The 12,963-nt window shown below is 36.5% G+C and overlaps 1 protein-coding gene across 6 annotated transcripts in view; it reads right to left on the bottom strand.

The window, feature by feature from the left end:
- ARHGAP24 (Rho GTPase activating protein 24) overlaps positions 1–12,963 on the bottom strand; it is a 771,354-nt gene that overhangs the window by 14,715 nt on the left and 743,676 nt on the right. For all 6 annotated transcript variants that reach the window (XM_067035989.1, XM_059066405.2, XM_059066406.2 and 3 more), the window contains 3 exons: positions 11,156–11,288; positions 10,473–10,546; positions 7,157–7,278 (listed from right to left, as the gene is read on the bottom strand). In XM_067035989.1, coding sequence (XP_066892090.1) covers positions 7,157–7,278; positions 10,473–10,546; positions 11,156–11,288 — 329 coding nt within the window. The remainder of the gene's footprint in view (positions 1–7,156; positions 7,279–10,472; positions 10,547–11,155; positions 11,289–12,963) is intronic.

Below are 12,963 nucleotides of genomic sequence, written 5' to 3'. Positions count from 1 at the left end.
CAATACAATCCTACCTTAAGAAACAGGAAACATCTCAAATAAACAACCAAATCTTGCACCTAAAGCAATTAGAGAAAGAAGAACAAAAAACCCCCAAAGTTAGCAGAAGGAAAGAAATCATAAAGATCAGATCAGAAATAAATGAAAAAGAAATGAAGGAAACAATAGCAAAGATCAATAAAACTAAAAGCTTGTTCTTTGAGAAGATAAACAAAATTGACAAACCATTAGCCAGACTCATCAAGAAAAAAAGGGAGAAGACTCAAATCAATAGAATTAGAAAGGAAAAAGGAGAAGCAAAAACTGACACTGCAGAAATACCATGTATCATGAGAGATTACTACAAGCAACTCTATGCCAATAAAATGGAAAACCTAGAAGAAATGGACAAATTCTTAGAAATGCACAACATGCCAAAACTGAACCAGGAAGAAGTAGAAAATATGAAAAGACCAATCACAAGCACTGAAATTGAAACTGTGATTAAAAACCTTCCAACAAACAAAAGCCCAGGACCAGATGGCTTCACAGGCGAATTCTATCAAACATTTAGAGAAAAGCTAACACCTATCCTTCTCATACTCTTCCAAAAGATAGCAGAGGGAGGAACACTCCCAAACTCATTCTACGAGGTGCCCATCACCCTGATACCAAAACTAGACAAAGGTGTCACAAAGAAAGAAAACTACAGGCCAATATACTGATGAACATAGGTGCAAAAATCCTCAACAAAATACTCGCAAACAGAATCCAATAGCACATTAAAAGGATCATACACCATGATCAAGTGGGGTTTATTCCAGGAATGCAAGGATTCTTCAATATACACAAATCAATCAACATGATACACCATATTAACAGACTGAAGGAGAAAAACCATATGATCATCTCAATAGATGCAGAGAAAGCTTTAGACAAAAATCAACACCAATTTATGATAAAAACCCTGCATAAAGCAGGCATAGAGGGAACTTTCCTCAACATAATAAAGGCCATATATGACAAACCCACAGCCAATATCGTTCTCAATGGTAAAAAACTGAAATCATTTCCTCTAAGATCAGGAACAAGACAAGGTTGCCCACACTCACCACTGTTATTCAACATAGTTTTGGAAGTTTTAGCCACAGCAATCAGAGAAGAAAAAGAAATAAAAGGAATCCAAATCAGAAAAGAAGAAGTAAAGCTGTCACTGTTTGCAGATGACATGATACTATACATACAGAATCCTAAGGATGCTACCAGAAAACTACTAGAGCTAATCAATGAATTTGGTAAAGTAGCAGAATACAAAATTAATGCACAGAAATCTCTTACATTCCTAAACACTAACGATGAAAAATCTGAAAGGGAAATTAAGAAAACACTCCCATTTGCGACTGCAAGAAAAAGAATAAAATACCTAGGAATAAACCTAAGGGAGCAAAAGAGCTGTATGCAGAAAACTATAAGACACTGATGAAAGAAATTAAAGATGATACAAACAGATGGAGAGATATACCATGTTCTTGGATTAGAAGAATCGACATTGTGAAAATGATTATACTACCTAAAGCAATGTACAGATTCAATGCAATCCCTATCAAACTACCACTGGCATTCTTCACAGAACTAGAACAAAAAATTTCACAATTTGTATGGAATCACAAAAGACCCCGAATAGCCAAAGCGATCTTGAGAAAGAAAAATGGAGCTGGAGGAATCAGGCTCCTTGACTTCAGACTATACTATAAAGCTACAGTAATCAAGCACAAAAACAGAAACATAGATCAATGGAACAGGATAGAAAGCCCAGAGATAAACCCAGGCACATATGGTCACCTTATTTTTGATAAAAGAGGCAAGAATATACAATGGAGAAAAGACAGCCTCTTCAATAAGCAGTGCTGGGAAAACTGGACAGCTACATGTAAAAGAATTAAATTAAAACACTCCCTAACACCATACACAAAAATAAACTCAAAATGGATTAAAGACCTAAATGTAAGGCTAGACACTATAAGACTTTTAGAGGAAAACATAGGCAGAACACTCTATGACATAAATCACAGCAAGATCCTTTTTGATCCACCTCCTAGAGAAATGGAAATAAAAAGGAAAATAAACAAATGGGACCTAATGAAACTTAAAAGCTTTTGCACAGCAAAGGATACTATAAACAAGACAAAAAGACAACCCTCAGAATGGGTGAAAATATTTGCAAATGAAGCAACTGACAAAGGATTAATCTCCAAAATTTACAAGCAGCTCATGCAGTTCAATATCAAAAAAACAACAAATCCACAAATGGGCAGAAGACCTAAATAGACATTTCTCCAAAGAGGATATACAGATGCCAACAAACACATGAAAGAATGCTCAACTTCATTAATCATTAGAGAAATGCAAATCAGAAGTACAATGAGATATCACTTCACACCAGTCAGAATGGCCATCATCAAAAAATCTACAAACAATAAATGCTGGAGAGGGTGTGGAGAAAAGGGAACCCTCTTGCATTGTTGGTGGGAATATAAATTGATACAGCCACTATGGATAAGAGTAGGAGGTTCCTTAAAAAACTACAAATAGAACTACCATATGACCCAGGAATCCCACTACTGGACATATACCCTGAGAAAACCATAATTGAAATATTGATGTGTACGGCAATGTCCATTGCAGCACTATTTACAATTGCCAGGACATGGAAGCAACCTAAGTGTCCATCGACAGATGAATGGATAAAGAAGATGTGGCACATATATACCATGGAATATTACTCAGCCATATAAAGAAATGAAATTGAGTTATTTGTAATGAGGTGGATGGACCTAGAGTCTGTCATACAGAGTGACGTAAGTCAGAAAGAGAAAAACAAACACTGGCCAACACATATATATGGAACCTTAAAAAAAATGGTTATAAAGAACCTAGGGGCAGTACGGGAATAAAGATGCAGACCTACTAGAGAATGGACTTGAGGACATGGGGAAGGGGGAAGGGTAAGCTGGGACGAAGTGAGAGAGTGGCATGGACATATATATACTACCAAATGTAAAATAGATAGCTAGTGGGAAGCAGCCACATAGCACAGGCAGATCAGCTCGGTGCTTTGTGACCACCTAGAGGGGTGGGATAGGGATGGTGGGAGGGAGGGAGATGCAAGAGGGAAGAGATATGGGGATATATGTATATGTATAGCTGATTCACTTTGTTATAAAGCAGAAACTAACACACCATTGTAAAGCAATTATACTCCATTAAAGATGTTTTTTAAAAAAGAAATAAAAGGAATGCAAATTGGAGAAGAAGTACAACAGTCACTGTTTGCAGATGACATGATACTATACATAGAGAACCCTAAAGATGCCACCCGAAAACTACTAGAGCTAATCAATGAATTTGCTAAAATTGCAGGATACAAAATTAATGCACAGAAATCTCTGGCATTCCTATACACTAACAATGAAAAATCAGAAAGAGAAATTAGGAAGCAATCCCATTTACCACTGCAACAAAAAGAATAAAATACCAAGGGATAAACCTACCTTAGGAGGCAAAAAACTTCTACTCAGAAAACTATAAAACACTGATGAAAGAAATCAAAGATGACATGAACAGATGGAGAAATATATACCACATTCCTGGATTGGAAGAATCAATATTGTGAAAATGACTATACTACGCAAAGCAATCTACAGATTCAATGCAATCCCTGTCAAACTACCAATGGCATTCTTCACAGAATTAGAAAAAAAAAATTTACAATTTGTATGGAAACATAAAAGGCCCCGAATAGCCAAAGCAATCTTGAGAAAGAAAAATGGAGCTGGAGGAATCAGGCTACCTGCCTTCAAACTATACTACAGTGTAGTTTGGCATCTGTATAAAAACAGAAATATAGATCAATGGTACGGGATAGAAAGCCTAGAGATAAACTCACACACACATGGTCACCTAACTTATGACAAAGGAGCCAAGAATATACAATGGAGAAAGGGACAGCATCTTCAATAAGTGGTGCTGGGATAACTGGACAGCTACATGTAAAAGAATGAAATTAGAACAGCTGCTGGATTTAAAACTGTAGTGATAATAAGTAAACTCGGTGTTGTTCTAAATAAGAAACTAAATAAAAGACAACTATCTACTGAATCATCAATTATGATGGAGTTGTGGAAGAAAAAAGACTGAATGAAATTAATGGTATTATATATCTATCTTTTCTCTTTTAGTAACTTCTGAATTTGTCATCCTATTTTCAATGCATGTAGCAGAGAATCTGAAGAAAAGATTTTAGCATCTTTAAAATGACTGTCAACACTGACACCATCATGTACTGGGTTTGAAGACAACTGTTTCACTATTTGCCATATGAAGGATATACTTTCAAACGTTAGCAGCCTCTGTTATATATGGCTCTGTCTAGTACTTTGGGGAAATAGAGCTTTCCCCATCACTGGAATATTAACATTTGAAACATCACTGCTTTTTTTTACATATTAATATAAACAATGTATTTATATTTTTTAAAACAATCGAAGTAGGGAGAAGAGGTGCACTGTTCACATTTTTGCAAATACTTTTAATATTTTTAAGACCGACTTGTGGAAGATAACTGGATTTAATATTTTTAAGACTGGCTTGTAGAAGATAACTGGATTCTCATATCAGTTATGTAGCGATCTAGAAACATCACTGCTTTTTATCACAGTTGTGAACTGTGTGGGGCATTTAATTAATTGAAGAGAGATATCCTCAAGGTCTCCATGATGAAATATGTGAATAACTATGCCAGTGTATACCTGCCACGATTATAGAGTGAGTGTCAGATCCCTAGAGATTTACAAATATATTTCTATTACCTTGGAAGGCTTTCCTTTCATCTAGTTTCCAGAATAGTAAATGGCAATCATTTCGTGCAAAGGGACTTCCTTTCAATTTTTATAGCCATTTAGGACAGACTAGCCTGGTAGTAATAATGATGTATGTGTCATTATATGCACTATCTTTTTTTCCTTATTATTCTCCCCTCTGTGTCATTCTCTTCCTTAGAATTCTAATAAGAAACATGAAGCCAAAATAAATGAGGTCAGAGTGGTTATAATCACCTGTCCATTCTGAAGAGTCCAAGCAGATTCGGGAGTCTGACAGGACTACATGTTCCAACAATTCCCCAGGCTCAGATAATTTTATACAGGTTGAAGTTAAATACCATATTATGGGGCACTTTTTTTCATAAGAACTGGATAAGAATTCAATTTTCCTTTGAAGGTACCTAGGCACTTTAAAATACATATGTATGGCAGCATTCTATTGAAATTTAGATTCAGTTTGTATTTTTTGCAATACATTACCTTGTACATGTCTCATTTTGCACATGTACAAGATATCTGTGAGGTATATATGATAAATTTGGACAAATGACAGTCCTTTAATCACCACCTAATCATTATATAGATAATTCCCTTGTGCCCCTTTGTAGCCAATCCCCTATCCATGGCAACCACTGATTTGCTTTCTGTCACTACAGATTTTTCTTTTCTAGAATTTCATATAAATGCAATTATACAGTATGAAGTCTTTTGTGTCTAGGCATTATTCACTTAGCATAATGCTTTTGTCATTTATCCATATTGTTATCATGTATCAGTAGTTCATTCTTTTTACTGCTGAGTAGAATTCCATTTCAAGGATGTATCAAAATTCGTTTATCTATTCAATAATTGAAGGACAATTGATCAGTCTTCAGATTGGAGCTATTATGAATAAAGTTGACATAAACATTGACTATAAGTCTTAGGGGAACATATGGTTTTTTTTAGCACACTGCTTTATTTAATTTGGAAAAAAATATCTTTAAATTGTGTTGGACTTTTTTGCTATACAGTTAGGTGTTTGAAGATAAGTTGGATTTTTTTACACTTATAGGCTTTATTTTGATCCATGTCCTTTTGAATTGCATAGTTTCTAATGTGAAACCTTTAGAGCAGTTTTAGGTTTTTAACAGTTTTAGATTCCATTGATGAACCAATAGTGACACATTATTATTATTAACTAAAGTCAACAGTTCATATTAGAAATCACTCTTTGTGAGATCTGGGTTTTGACAAATGCATAATATCATGTATCCACCATTACAGTATCATATAGAATAATGTTTCATGGACCTAAAAATCCTTTGTGCTCCAACTATTCCTCCTTCTTTTCTTTCCCAAACCTCTATTGAATCATTAGGATTTCTTTTAAAAACTTTATATAGAGACTGTAACTTTTAACATTATCACCAAGGTAATACCTTTCTGAGGGCTCAATACAATGTCTCAGTGTCAGGGTTTTCTACTCTGGTTGTGGGAAACACAATTATTTCAAGCTTGGTGTAAGGCCCAGGAATGGCTCAGAGTACTGATTTCTGGTACTTTCCCCCAGAAAGTAGTGTAGAGTCCTCTCATGCAAGCATAAATCAATTCTTAGGCAAAGACTTGAGGGATACCCTCTGCAGATCTCTGAACAATCTCTATTTCTAGTTCTCTCTTTTCTTCTGCTTAATGAGTTTTCCATCCTCTAATCTTACTCTTCCAGCTCGGCAAGACCTGCACATCAACAGTACTACTGATGGCCACAGGTAAGAAAAGTACTAAAGCAGTGAGGCCTGCTGGAAATAAACAGAAGTAACAGTTCATTGTGGAAAATAATTTGAGGCATTTTATAATACAGAAAACAAGAATTTCTTCATGTTTCAACCCAAGGTAAATAAGCAGCATTATCTTACAGAGGCCCATATTTTCTGCCTCTTGAAATTTGTCAAATAAAACCAGAATTAATAAAAATACATTGACTTAAAATAGTAACTATTTGAATTTTCTGAAAATTGCACTGGACTCAAAAAGTGAATTAGATTTTTTCCCATTTTTGTTTGATACTTTGCAGATGACTTATGGAAGTTTCATTTATTCTTATAAAACTCCTAAGGAATCATTTGGTGAGTTATGTTTAGTAAACTCCAGAAAAAATGTCTGACTCCCAAAGAGGAGTTTTTGTATTTGAAGAACTTGAGTCCATGAATGGAGTTACCATGGATTCACTATTTCCCTAGCTTCCTCACAGGAGAATAGGTTCAGGACAACAAAGAGACAGTTCTATTGATGAAGGTGTAAGAAAATAATTTACTTACCCTCCATAATGGTCAAAGGATCTTCCACTTTGGGGCGCAGGATATTAGGGCCAAAGACAGTGGCCAAGTTCTGCACACTCATTTTGTTAATTCCTGAATAGGACTGTACTTCATCCAAGAACCTGTTGGGTGCAAGAATATGAACAAAACACAATGGGATCAAACTTGTTAGTGGAAGAAATGGGTTATCAGGAAATTTATGAAGTGGAGTATGTTCAAAGATGATTATGGACACAAAATTCTTTAGGAATTCAAACATCTCTCTGTCAAATGTGCAGAACGTATATTGCATATTATTAAGGATCAAACTCATAAGGGATCATATCAAATATCTGCTCTGGCCTGGCTTGGCTTGGTTTCCCTGTCAGTCACAGGAACAAGAGTGTTTGGATAATGCTAATGTGGACCTGAGATGCAAGAATATGTATTTCTTTCCAATCCCTAAATAAAATATTAAATTTATATATATATTTAATTCAAGAACTATAAATAAGATTGTCTGGTACAATCTCTTATTTCAGAGAGGAGGAATCAACTCTCTTTGTGGAGTAATTTGTGAGCTTCAAATTTATAGTCTATTAAAAAATGAGATCAAACATGGTTTAAAATAAAACCTCAGTTCTACTGATATGGAAAATTGCAAGCAAAAATTGTTTTAACTTGTTAGGTGCTGAAGAATTAGAGGCATGAAATAGTCCTTTCCCCAAATGATTTTTTTTAAACATCTTTATTGAAGTATAATTGCTCTACAATGGTGTGTTAGTTTCTGCTTTATAACAGAGTGAATCAGTTACACATATACATATGTCCCCATATCTCTTCCCTCTTGTGTCTCCCTCCCTCCCACCATCCCTATCCTACCCCTCTAGGTGGTCACATAGCTCTGAGCTGATCTCCCTGTGCTATGTGGCTGCTTTCCACTATCCCCAAATGATTTTAATAGCAGAGACTGTTTTTGTAATTTTTCAGCTTTTCTTCATTTCCCATCCTCTCTTTGTTTCTACAAAAACTTCTATTAATTCATGGCTTACTAATTGTACTAATGAGACAAAGAAGTGCTGAAAAAAATTTAACCTATTTTATGTGTTATTTAAAATAATATATTTTATTATGTGTCAGTCGTGCTAACTTATTAAACTCTCAAAGCATCTCTGTGAGGTAAATACCATTATCTCCATTTTACAGGTTAAACACATGAGGCACCAGAGAGGTAAGAATCTTCTCCAAGGACACAGAGTTTGCAGAGATGAGATCTGAATCCAGGTGATCTGACGCTAGAGTCTGAACTCTTGATTACTATACCATGAATTTTTAAAAAGGTGCCGTTTGGGAATTCCCTGGAGGTCCAGTGGTTATGACTCCATGCTTTCACTGGCGTTAAGATCCCACAAGCGTGGCCAAAAATAAAAATTAAAAAGTGCCTATTTCCACATGTTCACTACTGTTATACAGCCTAATTATAGCAAAACTGAAGGGCAAAAAGTCAAACTACTATTTCTTATTTGAAATAGCTGAAATTAAAAGTCTGCTTTAATTGTGTTAAGAGAAGTTAAGGTTTTCTATTGTGGAGATAAAGACTTGCAATACTGTTCTCCAAAAAGCCTTTTTCCCTTTTACTTAAGAGACTGTCACCCTTTTCTCATCCACTACAATAGCTTGAATTAGTTCAAAAACTTGGGATGGAACCCTTCTATGTTAATAAGTCTATCTTATCAGTGAAACTATTTCTTGCTAAGCTCTTGTTTGTTTCCTGAATGCTAACCATCACCAGAAAAAAGTATGGCAGGAGGTTCTGGAATTCCTATTCAATTACAGTTGACAATGAACTGCACAGTGTCTGGCATTAGTCTTAAACTCCATAGTTCCCAGTCAGCTGTACATTTATCTAATCGTGACGCAAAAAACACATGTAAATGAAGAACTGTACTGAATTAAAAATTTAAATTTTATTTAAAAATGGACTGGGAAGCTATCGTTTAAAATACTTTACAATGGGCTTCCCTGGTGGCACAGTGGTTGAGAATCCGCCTGCCGATGCAGGGGACACGGGTTCGTGCCCCGGTCTGGGAAGATCCCACATGCCGCGGAGCAGCTGGGCCCGTAAGCCATGGCCGCTGAGCCTGCGCGTCCAGAGCCTGCGCTCCGCAACGGGAGAGGCCACAACAGTGAGAGGCCCAAGTACAGAAAAAAAAAAAAAACCAAACTTTACAATGACCTGTAGTGCCAATCATTAATCTCTTTATTTAAATTTAATATGTTTCATGTAAATCAACTATACTCCAATAAAATTTAAAAAAATAAATTTAATATGTTTCAATAGTACATACTTGATTTCTTAAATAGGGGCACAGACATGGTACATAGCATCCCTGACATTAAACATGGTCATTGAGAGAGAGCTTTATGAAGCACAATTATTGTTCTAGCAGAATTGAGTTACAATGTTTTTTTCAATGAGTCTTGAGAGAAATGGAAAAAATTAATATTAGTATTCACTATGTGTATAAATGCATAGGTATATAAAATTTTAAAATGTACTTTAATTTTTAAAACAGCTGTGTGAAATGTGTTTTCACTACCCTTTTACCTATTAGGATCTTTAGTCTCAAAGAGGATTAGAAAATTGCATAAAGACACGTAAGTAGTCAGTGGTAGAATCTGGACTCCCGGGCAGATCTTTCTCATGCCAGGATACACTCTCCTTCTGTTAAACAATGGTACATGGTACATGTATAAACAACCTGGATGGAAGTTCAAAGCAACATACCTTTAATATGTAGAGGCCAGAGAGACTTCAGAAACAGCAAATTACAAAATCAAACAATTTTAGTGCTCAGAGAAACTTTTGAAATCACCTTGTCAAGGGCTTCCTTGGTGGCGCAGTGGTTAAGAATCCCCCTGCCAATGCAGGGGACATGGGTTCAAGCCCTCGTCTGGGAAGATCCCACATGCCGCGGAGCAACTAAGCCCGTGCGCCACAATTACTGAAGCCCGTGCGCCCTAGATCCCGTGCTCCGCAACAACAGAAGCCACCTTGATGAGAAGCCCACGCACCTCAACGAAGAGTGGCCCCCACTAGCCGCAGCTAGAGAAAGTCCGCGGGCAGTAACTAAGACCCAATGCAGCCAAAAATAAATAATAAATACATAAATTTATTTTTTTTAAAAAGAAATCACCTTGTCAAGCCTCAGTTTTATAGAGGCCAACACTGGAGCTCAGAGCAGTTAAGTGATTTTTATTCACTGTCAAAAGTAAATTAGTGCCAGGCTAAATACAGTCTTCTTAAATTTAGTTTTGTCTTTAGGACAATTCTTACCTGCAAATATACTTGAGAAGGTTGTAATTGACCACTGGCAAGCTCTTCACCTGCTTTGCTAATCCTTTAACACCCTGAATATAAAGAAGAAAATAAATGTTATCTAAGTGTTGGTCTTGGAATTAAAGCACATGGAAAATGGGCATACAACCTTTTTTTTTTTAGTTAGTTTCACATATTACCAGTGAAGGATACTGTCTTGAAAACTTGCCACTATCACAGAGAACATTTCAGAAATAATTTCAAAAGATGTGAAAGCATTTCAAATATCTCTGTAAGCACTATTTGTGGAGAAACATGTTTAAGTGTAGCCCTTGTAACATTTTTAACATTTGTTCACAATTGACTGAAAAGGGAAGATCGCCTTATTTGTAATAAGGTTGTTTGGGGGAAAGAGTAGCCTTAATACAGTGAGAGTCCTTCCGATTTTTAGCATTTGGGGGCAAAGTGGCAAGGAGTGCTGATTTCATTTATTCATCTGTACTTTTCTGTTTGACCAGAGAGAGGATTAAAAATGGGACCTGCGTTGTGTGTGTAAAATCTAAATATGTGTGATGTCAATACTTAGAATAGTGGAAAACAATCCAAGCATAGGGCAAAGGGAACTTTACAGATTAAAGACTAAGAATACTGACAAAAAAACCCAAACAATAGCTTTTTAAGAAATAAATGCATGGACTTACAGCTTCCTCTTCCTTGCTGAGCAGTTTGGCACAAGACAAAAAATCCTCATACTTGGCGTAAGGAATAACCGGTTCTGGGAGTTCTCGGAGATACAGTTTAAGAAGTGATGCCACTGTGTGTACGTCTGTGTTGCTGTGGAGGTAGAAGTGTAAAGAGTTTCTACGGAGTGAACTTCATACCATTTGGTTAATTTTTTCAAGTATACATCTAAGAGTCAGTCTTCTAAATGAGTTGACAATTGAATTAGTTGATCCAGATTTCAAGAAGCACGTGCTTGGGTAACACCTATTAGACGCTACCACAGGTGGAAAAGAGAGGGACCCAGACAGACATTTGGAATTCTCAGTGTGGTCTGAAAATATTCAAAAGTGCAAGCATTTTTCTTTTGTGTGTACTTGATGTTAAGCAAAAGTGTTACTTTTCTAAAACAATGAGAATATGTATACCAGATTTAAAATAAAATACAATGCACCAAAGAACACCCAATCTACATATGTGTGTCTATATGTATTCAATGTCAAAATTAATTACTTATAGATCCTCACTTCATTTCTCATTCTTTAGAAGACACTGGTGATTTGTTATAGACACCTGAAGTTTAGTATGTTTTAACTGTTTAAGAAAAACTCACTTTGAAGATGGTTGATCTCAGAACGAATGCTTGTCTGATATTCTAAGATAGTTGGTGACCCTTACAGTCTTCTAGAAAGAGAAGGGAAGTGCTACAAAAATAAACACTGAAAACTTAACGTGTCCTTTGTGTAAAATTTATTTTTATTCTCTGCTGAATACCAGAGTGATAGGATAATTTACTGAAATATTAATTTATGTTTTGTTCTCTGTATCTCTCTGTTAATCCATGAAGATGGCTGACAGTAGAGGCAAGAGGAGGCGGTTGGTTTGGGTTTGTTTTGTTTTGCTTTGCTTTGTTTTTGGGGTGAGGAACAAGAGCGTGGGAAGGAGAGTGGTGGTCAGGGAGTGAAAGGTCAATTGATTCCCAAGAAGTGGGAAGAGTGGTGGTGAGCAAAGTCAGGGATTCTGTAAGTGGTGGGAACAAACACTCCAATTCCAGACTCTGCTGCAGAAAGTGACAAGTCGCTGAGGGGTATTCCTTCAGAAGCTGGGATACAGGCACCAGGATTTCCTGCCTCAGTGACAATTCTCTTGCCCCAAGGGTGACATAAAAGCAGAGTTGACTTCACAAATCTACATGGGCTGGGACAATGGGCATCTCAGTTCTCAGTTTTGGACTCTTAGGTTGATTTCCTCAACTATCTCCCGCATAACCTCTCTGTAACAGGCATTACAGAAAACACAGTGGCTAGGACCCTAAGGGGTTATTAAAAGGAATATTCTAGCCTGCTCATAATTTATAATCTAGTGGGAGTAGGAGACAGAAAGTAGATAATAACACAAGCATATGATTACAAAGTGTGGTGAGTAGTAATAAGGAAATGTTTGGGGTGCCATCTAATAACGAGAAAGGACAAATCCAGGGGTTGGAGAGCTTCTCTGAAGAAATGATGCTCAGGGTAATATCTGAGGGGGTGTAAGAATGAACTAAATGAGAGTGAAGAATAAAAGGAGTCATTCCGATTAAAGCAAGGCACGTAAACAGAGCCCAAAGTGGGAGGGAGTGTCCTGTCCTTGAGGAGCTGACAAAAGGCTAAGGGAGAAAGAGCTCAGAGGATGAGGTCTGAGCAGAGGGGAGCATCCTCATGGACCATAGGACTTCATCTACCTTGGAATCAGGGCAAGGGCTGAGGTTTTCCATGTTAACATCAGAGTCAGTCAGAGCTGCTATATT

The sequence above is a fragment of the Kogia breviceps genome, chromosome 6, assembly GCF_026419965.1.
Source record: "Kogia breviceps isolate mKogBre1 chromosome 6, mKogBre1 haplotype 1, whole genome shotgun sequence".
Lineage (NCBI taxonomy): Eukaryota > Metazoa > Chordata > Mammalia > Artiodactyla > Physeteridae > Kogia > Kogia breviceps.
Note: the sequence above shows the minus strand (reverse complement) of the source record. Positions and strands in the feature narration are given on the sequence as shown.